Source organism: Empidonax traillii, unplaced genomic scaffold (genome assembly GCF_003031625.1).
Source record: "Empidonax traillii isolate 1590-97213 ecotype Southwest subspecies unplaced genomic scaffold, ASM303162v1 scaffold1:size7828297, whole genome shotgun sequence".
Taxonomy (NCBI): Eukaryota; Metazoa; Chordata; class Aves; order Passeriformes; family Tyrannidae; genus Empidonax; species Empidonax traillii.
Window position 1 is genome coordinate 5392385 of NW_020955194.1, and position 22570 is coordinate 5414954.

General features: G+C 34.3%; 1 protein-coding gene across 10 annotated transcripts in view; it reads left to right on the plus strand.

Moving 5' to 3' along the window:
* DMD (dystrophin) overlaps positions 1-22570 on the plus strand; it is a 996724-nt gene that overhangs the window by 378104 nt on the left and 596050 nt on the right. For 8 of the 10 annotated variants that reach the window (XM_027888128.1, XM_027889056.1, XM_027888040.1 and 5 more), the window contains 7 exons: positions 1725-1880; positions 5716-5886; positions 13115-13294; positions 15118-15246; positions 16841-17011; positions 20585-20707; positions 22155-22292. In XM_027888128.1, the coding sequence (XP_027743929.1) occupies positions 1725-1880; positions 5716-5886; positions 13115-13294; positions 15118-15246; positions 16841-17011; positions 20585-20707; positions 22155-22292 (1068 nt within the window). The remainder of the gene's footprint in view (positions 1-1724; positions 1881-5715; positions 5887-13114; positions 13295-15117; positions 15247-16840; positions 17012-20584; positions 20708-22154; positions 22293-22570) is intronic. The other 2 variants (XM_027888452.1, XM_027888626.1) reach the window with 2 other exon arrangements.

Sequence of the window (22570 nt, forward strand, 5' to 3'; positions counted from 1 at the left end):
ACCTGCATATGTCCTAAAGAATATGAGGAAAATCTGTACATAACCCATTAATACCCTTATAATCCTGAAACTCTTTACTCTTGAAAGGAAGTAAAGCTAAAGGTGATCACTATGTGCTTGATGATAATAAAATAGATATTTTAACAGCAAAAATTCACCCTGATTTTTTTTTAAGCTGAGAGGATTTTGTGAGTTTTTTGTTTGCTGGTTTTTGGATTTGTTTTTTTCTTGAGGCGATGACATGTCTGAAGAATTTTTTTCCCCTCTCAACCTCTTTCAGATAGAACTTAAATTAAAAAAATAACCATGGAATGAGTCAATGTTATTTCTTTACATCTTGGGTTTTTCTTAAATGAAATTGCTCTTAAATTCACATTCTAATTAGAATAACATGGTAATTAGAAGCTCTGTACTGAATTAAAGTGTCTTCACTCAGCAGCTGGATTTTGCAGCCCTGACATATTTTGTGGGTCATACAACATATAACCCGTAGTGGGTCATACAACATATTCCTAATTTGCTGAAAGTTTTCAGTGATGAAGAATATATTTAGCATATTAAGCACCTAGAAAGCAGTTGGGCTATATACATACTACCTTTAAGTAAATAAAATCCTAACCATATTAGGAATTGGCTTGGTAGTTAACTTTAGATTATGGAGAAAATGCACTGTTCTGGCTGTTTTTTGTCAGATCTGCTGGAAAAAAAGCCTTTAGTGTTCAGAAATGCTAGAGATAGATTTTACATAGTGGGAGATACTGCTACTAAAAGAAAAGCTAAAAAAAATAATGATGAAAAAAAGTACAGCGTCATTATTTTGCAGTTTTGTGTAAGTACACAGGACAGTAAGTTTACTTTCCAACACATGATGGCAAAATGCTGGAACATAGACTTAAGCTAAACATCTCAAAAGAAAAAACTCAACATCTTCATATGTGCAATTCTTCACATATCTGTGTGGTAACGGACACTGTGTATCTCTGAGGAGTCTTTTTTCATTGTGAATGTTAGTAGAATTTCCAAACCGTGGCAGAATTTATTCTTAGATTAAAAAAAAAAATAAATTTAACTTCTGCGGTATTTACATGAATGTTAATTGACCATTTATGAGGCTGTTAAATGACTTGAGTTACCAAGTTATACGTTTAGATAAAGATACCAAATTTCTGCATATGGAAAGAAAGAACCCTTTTGTTGTTCTTATTATCACTCATTTGAAATGTTAGGAAAATATATTGTGTTTACAGATTGCTTGCATGCCATCACTTACTGAACAGCTGGTTTCCCTTAATTTTTGCTTTTACTTGAAATAGTGCATATTTTACATTAACCTCATTATGTTGCTTTTTTATTTAGCTTTTTTTAAAATTGATTACTTTTTTAACAGTATAACACCTATTAAATGTAGGAGTAATCCTCTATTCTTTCAGTCTCTTGATTTAGTAATATGAAAAACTGTCAGATTTTAAAATTAGTAGCTGTTTGTGATGAAAATACATCCAACAATCTGTATGAGTTGACAAAATACATATGCTGTTGTTTTAAATACTGAATTATCTAAATCAGTTTGAAAACAACCTTTTTAACTTTCAAGTGGGAGTGGGAGGTGCTCATCCATGATGGTTCTTTTATACAGCAAATAATGCAAAGTGTGCCTTCAATGGTCTTTCCTAGTTTTCATATTTTAATGGTTGTGTTTTGTCTTTATATTTCTGTTTCATTAGAAATTATATAAAAAGCTGAGTGAGGTGAAGTCTGAAGTGGAAACAGTAATAAAAACTGGGAGGCAGATTGTTCAGAAGCAGCAGACAGAGAACCCCAAGGAACTGGATGAAAGGCTTACAGCTTTGAAGTTGCAATATAATGAGCTGGGTGCAAAGGTAAGCTCTATGTTTTTAATGCACAGCTATGTGTTCTTTTTAACTGGCAAAGTGAAGAATAATCTTGGTAGGGTAAGTAAATGTTGGGGGGTTTTTTTATCGGTTCCTTTCATGACTCTCCCATTTTCTAAAGAGTGGGACAGAAAAAATGGAGTCAATCCTCAGCATGGCTATTCAGTTGCTGTGAGACAAAAAAAAAAAACCACAAACAAACAAAAAACAAAAACAACCCCCCCCAAAGAATCACAAACAAACAACCAAAAAAACACCAAAAAGAAAACACCAAACATCTAGGAAAAGATAAAATTCTTTTGTTAAAATTTTAAAATTACACTTTCTTAATAATTTTTTTTTCTACTAGTTCATTGGTTTTTAGAGGTCAGATGGGGGATGCTTTTTCATTTCAATGCTGAAACAGTCACTTATTTCAAAACACTTTGGGTCAGAAAAATGCTTAGCTTGTTTTGCTTAAAGAACTACTTCATTAAAGAGGGAATTCTGCCTTTTAATTTCCTTCCACCTCTGACTGTACAGATCTTAAAGTATATTATGTCAGTATCTTGTGGTTCAAAAATCTATTGACCAAAAAGTTGTCGCCACTGCAGCTTTTCTCAGGAGGCATCTGTGTACCACTGTGCTTTGTGGCTTCTGCAGTCATGACCATGTCTGTGGTCAGTTTTAGTTGCAACCATTCCCTGATTTAAATGTCAAGAACAACCCTGACTTGCATTTTCACTATATCTTAATAGGTAAGCCACTCCCCAATGGGAAAATGTTTTGTTTACTCAATTCCCAATGGGAAAATATTTTGTTTACTCATTTTTTTCCTGAAAGTCGACTAAAAAGAAACCATATTTCAGTCCATAAAGGCTTTTTATTCTCAGTCTGCATTATCACTGGAGTAAAGCACAATGTACTTACAAGGACCTTGGAGCTCTGAAGAGGAATTGTGGCACTGTCCTAAAGATTTCATTTAAATAATTCAGTTAACATTTATCCCTTGTTACTCTGTTTTCTTTCTCTTGCCCTCATTAGAACTATTCACAGAACTTATAAAAACTGTAGGATTAGAGTAAATTTGCTGCAACTAGATGAGTGAAGATTGTGAATGACAGATATACCTGTCTGTTTATTTCTAAAATTTATATACTCAAATATAAAAAACTACACAGGAGGCAAATTCTTAATTTTTTTTAGATTATAAATTATTCAAATCATATATTATTAATATCTAGGAAAATGAGCCCATAATAATACTGAGAATCAGTATGTGGTTTAAACAGATAATGAGAATCAAATCCTGCTGACTGCAGTGTGATAAAGCAATAAGAGTTATGTTACTTTTGGCAGAGATAACACTTATTTGGGAATCTGAATTTAAACAGTTCTCTCTTGCTAGAAGATAAAGGGAGTAAGAGACATCAATCTTTTGAGTGTCAAGAAAAGTGGAGAGTCTCGTTCATTAGGTGTGGAAAGGTGTCATTTGGGATTGGATAACATGTTTGGGTTCTCCATTATTTTAGAAAGAACTGTGGCATTTATTCCTTCATTATGTTTAACTTAATAGCAAACAGGTGCCATTGTTACAGGAAACCTCTCTTAACTAATGAAGGGATAAAAATGTGCCATTAGGGAGCCATTAGTGATCTGAAGTGAGTCAGATTGCAAATTAATTTGTCTCAAAAATCTGCAGTGCTGTGTTTAGCTCTGTTGTCCTAGGTGTAATTTCCCACATTTACTTTTACATAGCTTGGTAATTAACAGTTTTAAAGAAAGTCACAGAAGCCCAGAGATATAGAAATAAAAGCATTAGTTAGCCATTATCAGCCCTAATTGATTGCATTGCGAAAAAGTTTTTTTAAATGAAAACTAATAATAATTATAACTAATAGTAAGCCTCAGGACTGAAACATATAGTCTGAGGGGAAGATGTGTCTTCAAGCGCAGACTCACTTTTGTGATTTCATAAGTACAGCTTCAAGAGGCCCCCTCACATATAAACTACCTCTTAATCACATTATATGATCCAGAAAGCCTTTAGAGGGCACTGTTTCCTATTTTTCTTTAGAAAATACATCTATACATTTGAAGTACTAAGAGACTGATTGATCAGTAATCTCTGGATATATACAATGTATATGGAAATATTGTAGTATTGTTTATGTAATAAACAGAATTTATATATATATAGCAACACAAATATTCTCTCTCTGTTTGACATGTATCAGTAACTTCATTTTCTAATATATCAGTTGTTTAGAATTCTTAGACAGGCAGTTACCCTTAATGCACTTTGTACTGTATTGCTGCTAAATACCTGCAAATACTTATTTAAAATGACTATTATGACTCTTCAGAAGAAGAGGTGAAAAACATGGGCAATCCTGGCTCCTTGTGTGAATGGAGCTCTAGAAAACTGAGTTTTATGGTCCTTCCCAGGGATTTACCACTTTGCCTGACTGTAAGTTCTGTGGTCTCATTTAATAAATTTAGCACGCAAGAAAGCACATAAAGCATTACTCAGTGAAGGAGAAATGTTCTGAGATTTTAGTAGTAAGCCTCTACAGTAGGATAATAAATTATAAGGAACACTTTACTGCTTATTCCCTGGGCAAATCTCATCTCTTTACTCAGGGATAGCAAAAGCCATGTACCTAATCTTGTAACATCCTATTACATTTTAAACCCTCAAATTCTCCTTGGCAGTCAAGCTAGAATCAATTTGATCATTGTACCACTACTTGTTCTCAGTGGCAAAGTCCAAAATAGCTTTAGTACATACTGAAACCAGTTTTGAATACCTGACACCATTGTGGAAATTTTTTTTTTTCTTTTTAAAAGTACTTAAATATAAATCAGTGTCTATAGTCTTACTTGATTGCTAATTGACATGCAAGGGAATTAGTAATTCCTTTTAAATATTAGTGATCTATGGGACACTTGTAATCCTCCTACTCTGATTTGTCCTTTTTAAACTTCATCACAATATGATTTATTAATTTGTATTTTCTGACAACTAGTTGCCTAATGTCTGTTGTGGTGTAGTTTCCCATCAGAGATCTCTTCATTTACTCTTCTACCTTCTCTACTAATTATATAGAACATTTTCTCTCTCTCCCTGAAGATTCTTAGGGGCTTGCAGGAAAGATTGTATTTTCCTTATTCTTCCAGGTTACACCAAAATTCAGTATAAGACAATCAGCACAACATAAATACTCAGCCTTCCTTCTAGGTAACCTATAACATGCTTAAAAGAACTTTACAAATAAAGCAGGGGTTGTTCATTGTACTTCACATCCAAAATATTCAGAAAATGAAAAAGTTAACTGTGCTGCCATAGTTTGACACTATTTGGTGACTTCTGTGTCAGACTTGAGGGTTTCTGTAGTATTTTTCCTTTCTATGTAGCATAGCTACACAGAAAAAAAACCTTGAGGAATTCCTGTGCCTATATCACCACCTATACTAAAATGTACTCTGAAAGGTTATGACCTCTGTTTTGTGTCTCAAGGAAATCCTGATAGTTCAGTTGTTCTAAATTAATTTTCTGTGCACGGCATCAAAACAGAGGAGGAGGTTTACAGAAGTCTTCTGCTAGTTCAAACTCCATGGGTATTTATGCACATAATTTTAGTGTAGATGTTTTGCATTCTAGCAGCAAAACTACTGATACTGAGAGAGCTAAGGCAAGACCCAGCTGTATTATAAGTGTGTCTTTACTTGTGAATTGCAAGTTTAATAGAAAAATGGCACACAGAAAATGTGTATAAAGTGTATAAAAATCATTAAGCCTCTTTCACTGGAGGATTAATAACCACAAGTTTTCTTTCTGCAGGTGACAGAAAAAAAACAAGAGTTGGAGAAATGCTTGAAATTGTCCCGGAAACTACGAAAAGAAATTAATTCTATGACAGAATGGCTCGCAGCGACAGACGCAGAATTGACAAAGAGATCGGCTGCGCAGGGGATGCCGAGCAATTTGGATGCTGAAATTGCTTGGGGCAAGGTAACAATGTAACACGCATATATGCATATTACAGAAAGATGGATTTCTTTCTCGATAAAGAGAAATAATTAAAAATTCTGGCATTTTAATTCGTGGAAGCTTTTAAGTGTTGTGGCACTATCTCACCCTAGCTTTAATGCTCAGAAAAGTTCAAACCATGTTGTCTCTGCAGGTATCAATAGTACAATTCACCTTCATATTGCAATAATCTTCACTGAGATGAACTTAAAATTAGAATTTAATTTTTTAGACTACTATAAATTATCCACCCAGTATTCATCTAAATAGAGATCCCTTTCTTACCCCATTCTTCTCATAATTAGAAAAGTATTAAATAGTAGATGAAAGATTGAGGATGCCAGAACATTACGTATTTCACATTTTCAGATAGCAGCCAGGATATTTTTCTCACTCTTTTAGACTTGTAGCTCATTTGTTTTCATTCTGAGAGCTTCCACCTTCCATAAGACTTCACCTCGAACTCATATTTTAGGTTAAAACTAAAGTCTAACTCAAAACTTTCTTCAAAATCACAGTGTAGATAAACATCTTACAGAAACACTGAGAAATGTGAGAGTTCTATATAAAACAGAGTATGTTTGTGTGATGTTAAGACTCAGCACTAGCTGATCTGTTTTATTTTCTGCAGATGTAATAAAAATCCAATCTGAGAACATAAAACAAATCCTCATTGTTCACAAATACCAAAATCTGCATTTTAGAGCAAACTATGCTCAGCGTTTTCCAAAGCTTCAAAATTTAAAATAACTGTGTGCATACAGCAGCATTTTAAAGAAATGTTCCTATATAATTTCAAAATGAACAATAAAAATCCCCTTAAACAGTATTGGGGTTTTGTACCAAAAAGTTTGCCCCTTCTGCTTTGTTTAATAATAAGAATCCTTTAAACTTTTTACTAGTTTTGCTATGCATTATAGATATAGTCATGAATAATACAATACACGTGCAGCCTTATTATGTTTTTTTAAAGACAAGGAAGATTAAAGGCACCTGAGTAAAATGTGGTTTGTGGTTTGGGTTTCTTTGAGAGGTAGGTTTGTTTGTTTGTTTGTTTGTTTTTCCAACTCTAACTGCCTTTTTCAAGCTTCTAGGCTTTATACTTAAAAATACACTGATGATTTACAAACTAATAACAATAGTAGAATAATAACAATAACAACAATTAGAAAAAGGCAGTCTACAAGTCTTTTGTGAGGTTTGGAATTGGGTTTTTTTTTGGTCATCAGTCCCTAAGAAAGACAGTATTTTAAAAGTAATATCCAAAAATATAAAATTTTGCTCTTATTAACCTACAATTACTGCTTTGACTACTGCTATTTTCAAATCAAAACCTAAATCCCTAGAAACCCCATTGTTCTCTCCTCTTGTTGCCCAATGTTTTCTCATTTTCACTTGCAGCTTTTCCTACAGTAAAGTTTTTGCAGTTCTTCTCCTTGCTTTTGATTGACATTGTGATCTTACAATCATAGAATCATTAAGGCTGGAAAAGACCCCTGAAATCTTTGAGGCCAACCTTTGGCCAAACACCATCATGATAACTAAACCACAGCACCAAGTGCCACGTCCAGTTGTTTCCTGAACACTTCCAGGGATGGTGACTCCACCACTTCCCTGGGCATCCCATTCCAATGCGTAACTATTCTTTCAATGAAGAAATTCTTCCTAATATCCAGCCTGAACCTTCTCTGGTACAGCTTGAGGCTGTTTCTTCTTGTCCTATCACTTGTTGCCTGGGAAAAGAGTCTGACTCACCTCTCTACAATCTCCTTTCAGGTAGTTGTAGAGAGCAATTAGGTCCCCTCCAAGCCTTGTTTTCTAGGGAACTAAACAACCTCAGCTCCGTCAGTCACTCCCAATATGATTTACTCAACAGACCCTTCACCAGCTCCATGGCCCTTCTCTGGACACGCTCCAGCACCTCAGTGTCTTTCATGTAATGAGGGGCCCAAAACTGAACTCAGGATTTGAGGTGCAGCCTCACCAGTGCTGAGTGCAGGGGGAAAATCACTTTCCTAGTCCTGCTGACCACATTATTATTGATACCATTGGCCACCTGGGCACATGCTGGCACATTTTCATCCAGCTGTCAAACAGCATCTCCAGGTCCTTTTCAGCTGTGCAGCTTTCCTGCCACTCTTCACAGCCATAACAAGGCACTAGTGTCAGATTTTTAAGAAATGGGTCATAAAATCATATTGTTTTAATGTCCCCAAACTACCCTGCTAGGTAGTCAGGCCATTTACCCAGCCAATAAAATAAAAGTAATCTTTGGTGCTGTTAAACTACACTGTAGAGTTCTACTGGAACAGATACACACAGCGTGTTCTTGTATGTGCATTCAGGAAAGTTGATTCAAATGTATATAACTTCACAGTAGTTTAAAAAGAAAGATTTGTCCTTAATATAATTTAATTGTTAGATATGAAACTTAATGCTTCAGAAGTTGCCTAATTAGAAACCTAAAGCCTGATTAGTGATCAATGCTGTTATCCAGTGGAAAGTCTTTGTTGTGTCTTAAGCTTCTAACAATAAGTACAACATATTTTTATCTAAAGACAATGAAAAAAGGTAACAACAATTAATAAAATAAGAAATATTAACATGAAAAAATATATCAAATGGGAATCACTCCTCCTACTAATCTTAAAGAATGTTATTGAGTTTTGTGAATTCTCAGAAGGAATTGATACATAAAGTTTTGCACAAAAAACTGGTAAAAAGGGTATTTTGGCTTCAAATCCTGCCCAAAGCCTTCACTGCAGTCCAATTTCATAGGACATCAGCTCTCCACCTTCAATCAGTTCATAAACAAACAACTTTGCATGAGAGAAGCTGCCTTATTGCAGAAGTATATATATAATGAGTGGCTTTCAGAATTCCATTAAGATTCTTTTTTTTTGGAGGCATAGACCAATATTGACATGTATACAAGCAGACTTTAATTTTGAGCAATCCAATAGATAGTATAGGTGGCAAACCCTAGCCTAACAAATGTAAATATTTACAGAAATCGTGAGGAATATACTTTTTCCTAAAAAAATCTGCTCCCACTAGGAGGCAGAAAGTGCTGCATTTTATCCTGGACACTTTAAAATTCTCGTGAGGACTTCATAAGTAAGTACGATGCTGATACTCCTACGTGGATTTCACTGAGGCATCACACAAAATCATACATCAATAATTTAGTCCCCAGAACCAGAGCCTCACAGTATCTGATTGATGTTGCAGCTTTGGGCTTTGGACTTCCCGGGTAAGTGGGCTGCCAAAGACAGTAACCAATCTAATGAAATGCACTGGGAGATGAATTAAGCCCAGCAGATTCCCATTGTGAGAAAAGTCTGCAGAAAAACTAAGTTGAGAAACTGAGAGGGAGAGAGGAGAATTCAATAGTGCGAATGAACTGAAAATTGGATGTGTGCTGCTGTCAATTTATCTAAGCAGAGAGATCATAGGATTTTTTTCTTTACGGCATGAGGAAGCATTATATGTATTAGTGCACTTATTTTTAATTCATTTTCAGCAGCCAAGACTACTCAAAGGACAAAAGAGCACACAGGGTTCCAAAGATAATTATAGCTTAGAATAAAAAATTTTAAAAATAATGAAAAAAAATCATACATGTGTACATTGTCTTCAGGGTATAAACACCTAGAAATAAAAAGAAATGTCCATCTTAGGTAAGAAATTATGTTAATGAAACATAGCATTAATCTGGACTTCAAGGGAAGTGTGTCACTTATTTGTTCCTGTCTCAAATTTTTCTAAGGATGGAACAAAAAGCTTGTCTGAGTTATGTGAAATGAGATGGGCAATATACTGAAGACTGTAAATCCTGCCTTTCTGCTCAGTAGAGACAAGCTAAATCTTTCCATTTGAATTCAGTTCTGTTATAATAGATAAGAAAAATGGCATGTGGGTGGAAAGACAGTCATTAAACATTGTATATTAGAAATCCGCTTATAATTAGAAGCCTGATTTAGTGAACATACTTATCACTGAAGACATTAACTACTGCAGGGTTTATTTGTCTTTTAATCAGGAACCAGACTGATAAGAATTAGATTGCCAGGAAACCGTGTTCTTAAAAAGGAAATGGCAGATGGTATTACCAGGACAATTCTGTATCACTCCCTACTATCAGCAGTATGAATTTGCCAATGCTTTAATCTGATTTTTTAATAAAGTGTATAATGCCAATGAGTACAAAGTTGACTTGAAGTACTTAGAATTACATTTAGCTACATATTTCCTGTCAGTAAATTCCATAAAAAAAGACAAACTGAAGCTCATGTCAGTTGATTCATAGTCAGTGGCCAAAATGCAATAAAAATAAAAGATGTGCTGAGAATAAACAAATAAATATGTATTATCAACCACTGAGAGGACCATAATGGCAGCTTCTGATTAATTCTGTAATTCCATCTGTGAGAGATGAGCCACCTAATTTCTTTTAGAAAAAGACTCAAATTGTAAAGTTTACTTACTAATAATCCACAGCACATAAGCAATGTAGAGGCACACAGAACGTTTCTTCACTCATTCATTATTGTTAATTTTTTTAATCTACATACATCAATGCCCAAAATGATTAAAATATTATCTTCTCCATTTATTTACAATTACTGGTTTGTTTGAAAAAAACATCACCAGTTCCACTTGATACATCATAGCTTTATAAATTATAGCTCAGAAGCCCTCTGCACCACGTCCTCAGAAAAAAAGCCATTTCTATGTAGCTTCTGTTTTCAAATATAATTAATTTCTAGTTAGAATTTTATGATGGAAGTGAGATATAAAAACCATCACAGTAAACCAAAACCATCAGGTAAGAAAACCCAAACAGTTGTAACAAATACCTCTGCAAGTATTTTTTAGTAAAATGAAAGATAAAGAATATGTCACAGGATAGTGGAGTCAGAGACAGGATTGTCTCTGTCAGAGACAGAACCCCACTCAAACTTTTAATAACTGAGATTTGAAGTATTGAGGAAGATGGCTTTATCTCTTTGATGTTATGTTGAAGGCCACAATGATTTTTTAAGACACTGAGGGGAAGTGTGATTTCCTTAGCTCATGTCCCTTACTTGCATAGGAGTGTTAAAATTCATATTGCCCAAAGGTGCACCTTGTTACATTATTTCTTTACATTATTTCTTTACTTTGATAAACATAACTCCTGGTGTCAGTGAAAGCACTGTTACACTTTTTTTTTACACATAGGGTAAATACCTCTGATTTTTGGGTAGTCATTTTATTTAATAGATATTTAATTGTTCAAACCATCTGTTTACTAGCTGGGATTAATATCTATTTATTAGCCCAAGATTGGTCTGCATTTTCATGCATGTAAAATACAAAGGAAACCACAACCCATAGTAGATAAGCTTCAGAGTTTCTTTTCCAATGAAAGTAAATAGTTTAGGAAAAGTAATAAAGCTAATCAAAGTTTTCCATCCTGAGTTGGAGGTAAATTATTTTCCTTGTGTTATTCTTTTAATATGATGACACTCTGCACCTACTGTGAAACAGATGAAGTAGTACTAAAGAGGGCATGTTTTTCTTTAACCTAAAAAAAAAACTGCTGAAATTTGAAACTCTCCCTTTCAAATTCTATAATTATGTAGTATATAGTTAATAATTTGCATTAATCATATCTTGGCTCAATTACATTTTCTCTGTATTTGAGAAAATTGATAGAATGCGGGAAAATTCTCATACTTAGATAAAATGAAAGTTTAAGACCTTTTCTGTGAAATAACAAAATTAGATCATGAATTCTGGTAAGCGCAGAAAGTGACCTGCTGCTTTAAGCATGACATACACCAAATAAGTTGTAGGTACTCTTAAGATTGTATCCTACCAAAAAGAATAATTCCTATACTGTCTTTATCACAAAAAGAAAATTTTACTTTCAGTAACAATACACTGTCAACGAAATTATACTGATGTGTGGCCATGAGAGATGTGATAATTTGGAGGTGATAAAGATGGAGTTCTAACTGCAGTAACAGCATTGATCCTGAGATGGAAGAACTGTTTGTTTGGAATGGTGGGGTTTTTTACTGTGTTCAAGTTTCTGTGAGAAGTCAGTGTCTCTAGGGACTGGTGCTTCTTACTTTTCTCCTAACTTCTGTTTGTGTTCAGTTTGGAATACTTCATTTCTACCTGGAGCTTTATTTATAAGCAGAGGTCTTATATGCCTGGATCATTGCTATCAGGTGCCAAAGATCTCAGATAAATTTCTCTCATAAAACTGGTTATATGTGAAATGAGGTGTAAGGAATTTGTGCCTCTCCTTGAGTATTCCACAAGAATGCTGTCCTTTTCACTGTGTCTTCTCAGTATTTAGTATTCAACTCCTGCTTTTTTACATGTTGTTTAAATACATGGGGATTTACTCCTTTTGTTAAACTTCTTGCATGTCACAACAAATATTAAGACATGAATAACAAGTAAATTACATAACCTTACATATCAGATCAATAAATTAAGATAATAGTGGGAAGAGATGCTGGAAATCTCATTTTATAGGACTACATATGTATTTTAGTAATTTAATCTGAGAAATGCTATAAACAATAGCTTATTTTAGTATTTTAGTTTGCAGAGTGAAATCATAAGTGAATGTAATGAAAATACGCATTTCTACAATTAAGAAACAAATTTAACAGGAGAAAAGAACATTGTTTCTTCTGAAAAATATTGCACTGAAAAATATTAAAGTAACAAAGTATTCCATTAGACTATTTTCAATGGAATTTTCTAAGTCTTGAGATGGTATCATGATGCTGTATTATTGTTCCATTTATTATTTCAGCTTTATTTGCTATTTAATAACTATTCCACTTTATTATATGAGAAATAATTTTAAACATCTCTCTATAAATATTAGAAAAATGTGGATTAATTTTTAATAATTAAGTATTAAAACTGTATTTTGAATGCTGAAATAGGGGATAATTCACACGTTAAAATTAAGCTATTAACAAAAAAGCTCATGAGAACATGAAGAACATTTGCAGTTTTATCAGAGCTCAAGAGAAGCATTTTGCTTTGTACTTACTACCCTTCACAGAATCCTTTCCCTTCCTATAGGAAGCAAGACTGTGTGTTCTAGTGTGAACTTGGTGCCTGTTTTATTTTTCATGTCCTTAGTGTGGATCATTTTTAATTTCCAGAACTTTTATTTCTTATTCTGCTTATGTAGGCAACACGGAAGGAGATTGAGAAACGCCAGGTCCAGCTTAAGAGCATCAGTGATTTAGGAGAGAATTTGAAGACAGTGATGAAAGGAAAGGAAAACCTAGTGGAGGATAAAATCAGCTTGCTAAACAGTAACTGGATTGCGGTAACTTCACGTGCTGAGGAATGGTTCAATCTGTTACTGGTAAGGAAAATGCATTTGTTCCCACAGGGGAAATGTTGTGTTCCATTGTACATGCCCAGCCTTATGGGATTGCTTTTTCTGGTTCCTTGGACTGTACTCATTCAATACACAGGTACATAGACAATGAGACTGATTGTTGTTTTGTAAGTTGTGTGTGTTTTAAGATTGTGATTGCTTTCGGAGTGGAATCTTGATTGTTAGTCATTCCTATTCCTATCTGTCTCTAGTTCTTAGACTTTTTGATTTGGTTTTCTAGTAAATGAAATGCAGTTTCTCCCCAAGGACAAAGACTAGTATAAATCAAGTGAAAGAAACCGTCAAATAAGTAGAGTAAGTCTTGATATTGTTGCCAACAACTCCAGAGGCAACTAACTCAAAAGCTCTGCCCAGGGTCCACATCTGATGTACAAAAGGACTATGATCTGCTCTTTCAGAACTGCATGATCCTCCTTTGGATAGTTTTCTAGGGCATGTTTGGATGGGGATAATTCCTTAATGGGACTGGATTAAGCCTAGTAGAAAGTAAAATCCCTAATATACATTTAGTACAGATTCAGGAGCCTCAGCCCCAGCTGCTTCAAACTACTGATAGTCACAAACTACTGATAGTCAACTTTATTGTACCTTAAAATTCGTTCTGTCATAAAGAGATAACAGCTCAAACACTTAAACACAGAAGGGTCTTAAGCACTGGGCTGACAGAATGCTTTGGGATATCTTGCGTTTCTCTCTTTCTGTTTCTCAGAGCATGGGAATGCAGTTTCAACACAGAGAAATTGAAGTGATCCTCAAGGGTTTGTTAGCCTTGACGTGACTTTTCAGAGCTTGATGTGTTTGAGCTCCTCTAGACTATGTATGGCTACATTACAAATGTTTCTGCAGTTGTATACAGCATCACTACAAGGTTTCCTCACCTGTATGGAGTATACAAGTGGAAGTATCTGGAAAATTTAAGCATTTCGTTCATTATGATGCAGTTGCACAGATTCAAAGAAGCATAAGTTTATAAATTGATATAGTTATGTATTCCTATAGTTTCTCTCTCTCTTTGGATTCTGTGGTTAATATTTACTAGAACTCATGATAAAAGGATCTAAGAGATGTAGTTGGGTTTTTACCAATTTTAGAACAGTGTAAAAAAGAGGGTACATACACTTGAGAGCCAAAAGAATTTTTTTTAACTCCTTTTATCTCAGGTGTGCAGTTGTACATATGTATTTTGTGGGATATGTGTAGGCCACATTGTAGTAAGGTCACCAAAAAGAAAAATCTTTTAAATTAAGTAGAGAAATGAAGATTTGTCAGAATATAGAAAATCTCAAAGCAGATAAGTTAGATGAATTTTAAATAAGGGGTTTAGATGCAAAGCTACCATTCTTGATTGTGACTTTGCAAGTGCATCCTTATTGCCATCTGACTTTCAATCAACTTACTGTCTTTCCCAAAATGAGTTCTGTACCTCATTCTTGGGAAAATCTTCTCTCCACCCCCAGTAGGGCTGGCTAACAGCTTCCTGTCCCTCTCAGCAGCCTCGCTGAGCTGCAGACACTGGCATCTTGCTGTGATTTTATCGTCCTCCTGCCTGTCACTTTGGAAGCTTCTCTCTCTCTCCTAGAATGTCTTTTTAAAGAGACTTCACATACAAAGTGAAGCAAACAAACAACAGATTCTGTCCTTCACAGAGCAAGCAGTTACTGTGTAAAATAAACAAGTTTTCATAGTGTCATAATGTGTGCGTGTTTGCCACAGTTGGTATAATTACAGCTACTATTTCAGTTCTGATTACATTTTTTGTATGCAGTATTTACCTTTCCCACATACAGGATTATCAAAAGCACATGGAGGCTTTTGATCAGAACTTAGCTAATGTCACAACTTGGATGTATCGTGCTGAAATACTGTTGGATGAATCTGATAAACAAAAACCCCAGCAGAAAGAGGAAATTCTTAAGGTAAAAAAAATGTAATTTTCTGGAAAGCATTAATTTTATTCTAAAAAGGACTGTGTCAAAACTGGCATGTTTTGAAAGGTATCACAAATTGATTACATTTTTTTTTTTTATGATAAAGCTACCCTCTGGCAGCTTGTAGATTACTTAATAAATTTTCTCTGTATTATACAAAAGTTAAATCCCTGCAGAAATAAAACCAGATTGTTAATATAAGTCTTGGAGACTTCCTGGTGAGTAGAACAGCAGCTTATTAAACATATGTCTGCTGGAAAAAACTCCTTGAACACAAAGTTTTGTTCTGGTTGAACAAAATCCTTTTTTCCTTCTTCTCTGCATCCTTCATTTTTAATTGTATTTCTATTTTTCTGTGATACTTTTTCAATATCTATGGTGTCTGTGTCATATGATTGTTTTAATTCTATAAATACTGTTTACATTGATACCAGAACAGCACCACAGACAATGGTGAATGTTATATGGTGATATAATATATAGGTGTATAATCAAAGGTTAGTATTAATATTGCTCAGAAGGTTTTAATTGGTCAATTGCATCTTTTGAGCAAATGATGAAAAATTAGCCTGCAATATGTATGTGAATTTTAAAGTATCTCATTTAAAATACCTTCTTTATGAGCAACTTTAAATTATTATCGATATGGTCATTTTTTTCTTCTGAAATCAGTGTGAAAATTTACTTTGTATTGAACTCCATGGTCAGGATATACTATCTGAAAACAGTTTGCAAATCAAAGTCAGAATTGTATTGCTGACACTAACATAATGATGCCATTTACTAAAGCAAAACTTTACAAATTCCAAGGCAGAGCATAAATCAATGCCTCATTGATCTCAGCAGGATTATGGAACTGGCTTTTGTAGTTGAATGAACAATTTTTCTACCATCAGATACAAAGTAAAATTGTCTTTGACACCAGTGCTGGTGTATATGTTTGTATTGCACAAAGGCATTTCATGCAGACAATTAAATGTAGTTCTCAATGCCTGCTGTGTTCATGATTCCTGAATACCTTGCTATCTTTCTTTTTGCCTCTGCCCATCCTGGGATCTACTGCTAAGATTACTATTGAAGAGGATAAAGACTTTTGCCCTCTTTGTTCTTTTTTTTTTTTTTGTAATAGACTTATAGAAAAAATTACCAGTTTTTCAGCTGGTCATTTCTACCTGCCTGAACTGTGTCCATGAACAGTAATGAAAGCAATCCAGTTCCATAATACATGAATTAGCACCTCTTTCTAGCTTTAGGTACATAGAATAATGAAATATGAAATATCCTGAAATATACTGCAATATTGTTGCAGATAAGAATCTGCCTGAAAATAATGATCACCATTAATTTCCTCCAGGAGCTAATAAAACAGACATGTAGATACGCCCCTCCTATCAATTTGAGGGACATGAGTGGGAATGTTATCGAATGTATTTCTGCTGGATTTGCACACTTGTGCATAATTATCTGAATTTGCTGTGTGGTTTTGCTCCCTATTCCTTTGCACACTCTCTCTCTCTCTCTCTTTCTCTCTCTTTGCATTTATTACTAACTTCAAGCCCTGTCTCTTGCTCACGGACTGTAGCGCTTAAAGGCTGAGCTGAATGACATTCACCCAAAGGTGGACTCTGTGCGTGACCAGGCGATGCACTTGATGACAAACCGTGGGGATCACTGCAGGAAAGTAATAGAGCCTAAACTGTCAGAGCTCAACCAGCGATTTGCAACTCTATCACAGAGAATTAAAAGTGTAAAGGTAGGAGGACTTGCTTCCATAAGGAGATACATTAAAAAAATGGCATTTATACCAGGTGCGCAATTGCAACTATGTAGTGGGCTTCAGTTTCTCCCAAAACTGAGCTTCTAAAGGAAAACAACATAGAGCCTAACAATCTATTTTTTTTCTTAGATGTGAAGTTTGGGGATTTTTTTTAACTGTTTCACAATTAGAAGTATTCACTGACTTTATATGAATGTAACAATGATTATTTCATTAACTTACAAAAAATGAGCATCTGAAGATTAGTAAGATTCTTTAACTTCTCAAAGTATGAGTAGCCTTTTTTTATATAGATTGGGCTTTGAGAGCTAATTCTTCATTAAATGCACTCAGTCTTTTCCTGTGAGTCTTTGATTCACCAAGGTTTGAGATAGAAACAGGTAGATAGAGGTTATATCAATTATACTTCAACTACTCATTTGTACAACTAATTTGATTACTAAATCTGAATTCAGTATGGATTAGATAATTTTTAACCAACTGAGTGTGACTTCTGAATTAAATGAGGAAGGACATAAGCCACCTACTTTCTCCATTGTATTTGCTGCCTCTATTTTGAAGAGCTACTCAGCAGATTAAATCAGGCAGCCATGCACGTTGGTATGTAGGATAATGGGAATACATGGATCCTGATCTGAAGTATTTTTGCTGATTACCTTAGTAACACTGGAAATAAATGCACAGAGGATCTATGGCAAAGCAGGAAAAAAGCTTTGCAAAAAGCATAAAAGCATAAGAGAAGAGACATCGTTTTCATGAGTTATTTGGGGACTATGCAGGGTTCAATGCCCTGACTAACCAACATACCTTTGTGAATATTTGGGTTTATTTAGGTTTCATTTCTGAAACAAACAAACAAAAAAACCACAAACCTGTACTCTGAATAAAGGTAATTTTTTTTTCCTGATGGTCATACCCAGTAGTATTTCAGCCACTTCAGTGTGCATCTCACCTACTTCTTACAAAAGTACAGACTGTAGACTGAGGACATCTTGGCAAAAAGCCCAAACAACTATGTTGTCTGATTTTTTTGCTCTGAACATCTGCTGTCTGCAGTCTGGATTTCTGTCTCAGTTTTACTTTGCACTTCCTTGATGCTGTAAGCACACAGAGCTGATGCAACCTTTGATAGGGTCCTGTGAAATTATTACCTGTATTAGGGAAAAATGGGACTGCCTGTAAATGTGTAAAAAATGCAAACAAATAAGCTCTTTGCATTGCAAGTTGTGGGCTCACTCAGAGGAGAGAGAAAAGTTGCATTTCAAGATGGAGTGCCTTCAGAACACAGCCTGCAACTGTCATTCATCTGGCAACCTTGTCTCTCAGGTGTTCTTCCATTTATGATTGTAGATGAGCTGGAATGGCAGTACCACAGTGAGCCTTATAGAGGATGTACCTAGCAAGATGCGAGGAGTTACAACACCACACAATTATAATGGTAGATTAGAATTTAGGGGACCTTTTCCAGGACCTTAGGGAATGGAGAGCTAGAAAATGATTCACAAAGGGTACCGATAAAATCAGTATTACATCAGATGGAGAGGCAAACACTTGTCTGAATTATTGACAGTTCTACTGACTTGCATTTGGATAAAGGACCAAATTGCTGGGTGCCTTATTTTGTCTACCTGTATAGTGTAGATAATTGCACTTTCCTTAGTCTTCATATCCACTTCATGAGCTGAAAAGTTATTATTATGTGGTGATATTATGCTTCTTAAGTAGATTCCTTTTTTTCTTCCCATACCCAGGTAAAAATTATTCACTTGGTGAAAGATTAAAACATTAATTCAAGAAGATTGAAAGTTCTCATAACCTATTTTCAGGAATTTCTCATCTGTTTTCAAATTAGTTATATTTTTCAGATACTGACATTTATCAGTAAAAGAGTGAAGAAAATAAGAAATTATCTGCTAATTTAGTAAATGGAAGTATATAATGCTCATGTCCTGAATTAACAAAATGTTCATAATGCATTGAAATGAGACTTAACATTTCCAAGTAGTCTTTGAACGTCATTCAGTTATTGGAGTTTAATTTAATGTTTTTCTTTCCACATTCCTTTTTGTTACTCTTTTTTAACCTTTTTCATAGAGTATAAATCTTGTATTCCATTTTCATTAGTTGGTTTGTCTTTTAATGAGATTTAAGTACTTTAGAAAATATCCTTCAGAGTGTTTGAGAAGAAATTACTGTGTAGTTAGGTATTATTTCTACCTCAGTTGAAGTGCTTGCTGAGTGCAATTTTGAGCTTCTTGATGAAAATTTGTGAACACAGGCTTATTCTCTATAAATATTGTACATTATTATATATTCATTAATATTTTTAAGTGTGCAAAATCTTTGTCATTAAAATAATCAACTAGATACAATTAAGACTTTTCTACCCTGATTCTTCCAAGTCATCTGTGAACAGCTGAGAACAAATTTCAGTTGACATCCAGTCTCTCTTGGTTTAACTGTTTAATTTTGATTGTTACCATCTTCATTACAAGTTTTTGCATATAATAATAACTAATTATACTGGAGGGACGAGTGAAAGCTGGTTAGAATATAATGTGCTTATGTCTTTAGCAGGGTCACAGGTGTACGTCCAAGAGTTCTTATAACATTTTAAAACATTAATTACCTTTAGATCTAAAAGTTATACAAGAATTGTTGGGTTGTTTTTTTTTTTGTTCTTGCATTTGAAGCTTTGCAAGAAGAAAGTTTTTTCTGTTCATCCTTTGCAATGCACTTAATAAATATATTATACATTGTACATTAAACTATGCACAGGAACTCATGTATCAGATCAACAAAGGGTGGTGTATTATTGTTAATAAGTGTCAAGTCTCTTGTTTGAGAGTTTAAAACTGAATGCGAAGCTACAGCACCTTAATTATACTGTGATTTATTTTGGGAGAATTGAGTCTATTTTGTTTGGTTGATAGTTGTTTGGTCCAGAATTTTTGTGGAGACTTTTTGAAACAGAAGCTCTTTTAGTGAAGTTTTGTTGGTTTTTTTCTCAACATGTTATGTAATATTATTAGGGGAATATCTTACACAAAGATTTTGTCCTTTGTTTTGTATGATTCACCTGGCACTTTTGCTGTTTTTTTTGTGAGAGAGAAATAATTTCAAAACTGAACCAGACTATCATTAAATTTCTCAATTGGTGGTAGTAGTTTTTCTTCATCTGAATGTATTGCTTGTTGCTGTATGAATGTTCTCTGACAAACCAGACTTGAACAAATAGTGTAAACATCTGATTTTTTTTAGACAAATTCTTATATTACACTGTTTATTTGCACTTTTTCTTACACAAATTGGAGACTATCTTTTTTTTTCTTTTTCATTTTCACCCACCATAGAATTCTTTTGTTTACTTGCATGGAAATTCTGCATATATTCCTATCTTTACTTGTATCTTTGGATACTTGAGTTGTATGGTGTAGATATTTTTCAGTGTGATGGAAAGTTCACCATTGTTTCAGCAATGGGACACAGAACAGATGTCTCTTTATTGTGTGCTTTAAATAAGTAATCTTTGTATTTCTCCCATTTTAGCCCTTCATTCCTGTGAAGGAATTGGAGCAATTTGACTTCGATATACAAAAAATGCTTGAACCACTGGAGGTTGAAATTCAGCAGGGAGTGAATCTGAAAGAGGAGGACTTCAATAAAGATATGGTAATTTGGTTGAAATGGAAGTCTGAGCAAAGTAGGCAGGGAGATGAAGAAACCTGAGTGAATATCAGAAACACATATTTGTGTTAGGATCTTTATATATACCTTGGTCAAAATTTTACTACGTTACTATATTGTAAAATCAAAAGTCCTAAATTAGCATTACCTAAAATATTTAGTGCTAAGTTAATTTCTAGCTTATCAGAAAAAACACATTTTTTGATCCGTATGAAAACACTAAGTAGATCAGGAATATTATCTATGGGTTGTATATAATACTGGCAGTATTACAGAATAGGGAATGAATATTAAAATCTCTGTAGCAGCATGAAGACGAAGGAAAGTCAGAATGATGTATCTAAATGGGGAATATAGTAAAAGAATACTTTCACTAAAAATAAATGCTAATAAAAAGAAATGCCACTTGCTACTTTGTTCTTAATGCTCTTCTTAGAGCATTTAATGTAAACAGTTTTTGTGGCTGTGGTAAGCTTTACTACTCGTATTTGCTCACTGCAAATAGTAAAACCATTTATGCATATTAGGGGGAAAAAAAGAGAAAAGAGAAGTAAAATAGTGCTGTTCTTTGCTACTATTGCCATTGTGATATGTATTCTCCAAAGTGATTTTCAGGGGGATGACATTTCTTGGCTGTGCAATAATGAAGATTCATCTTTAGAACCTGCTCTTTGTGAATCCTCAGCAAGATCAAATATATATTTGTTTATAACCATTGTAAAGACTCAGTGTTATTTCCCTTCTAAGGAATTTCTCAAAGATGTCTATTTTATGTGAGTGGAAGGAATCTTTACAGGACTTTTTTTTTTCATTTATTCAGGGAAAATAACGTTTAAGGCAGCATGTACTGCAGTGGTAAATTCTAAGTGAATCAAGTTTGAAGGAGCAATTTCCACTGCTTGAGCATATTTGGTTCCCTTTCTTTTCATCAAATGTTTAGTGTGGTGCAAGACACTCCCAGAAGCTGCGGCAAAGATTCAGCTTCTACATAAAAAGTATTTAGCGATACCATTTTTCCTGCCAGAATAGCTGTTTTGCAAAGTGATGATATATGGAATGGTCAGGAATTGCATGGTCTCCTGGTGTACTGGCACTTTCAATCACTACTGACAGTGATTTGGAATATTTTAGATATGTCTGTTCTTTTTGTTTTAAAGTAAAATGTATTTTACCTTTTGGCCTTTAATGTTTTCATCCTGTTATCCTTGATGCTGCATAAAGTCTAACATCAAACATCTGTAGGTTTTCAGTGCTGTCTTACTTTTATCCCTCAATAGGCTACATGTGTTGTAGAAGCAAGTATAAGTTGCTCAATCTTCAAGAACTGCAAGTAGCTATTACAAAGGAAAGGTGTTTTTGTATGTCTGTACCTCCTAGTACTTAAGTAATAGATTAAGATGCACATTATTTTGGTTATTTTTTTTTAAATCAGAGTGAAGAGGATGAGAGCACAGTGAAAGAATTGCTGCAGAGGGGCGACAGGCTTCAAAAGGGAATCACAGATGAGAGAAAACGTGAGGAAATAAAGACAAAACAACAGCTGTTACGGACTAAACATAATGCCCTCAAGGTATAGGAGCTACAATTATAAGCACATGCTACTAAAACTATTTTTGTCTGCATTTCAGGGCATTGTTTTGTTAAATAAGTCTTCATTCCTACTTAGAGATGAGTAACTTTATTTGGCTATACATGTATTTTCTTATGCAGTTCTCTTGATGTCTTGCAAAAGGCATTTTACAGTCTCCAGCTTAAGAAGTACTGTCTTATCCACCATATAACAATTCTGTGATTACCACTTGGACAAAAATGATTGCTTTGATAATCCCTTTTTTAATATATTATATG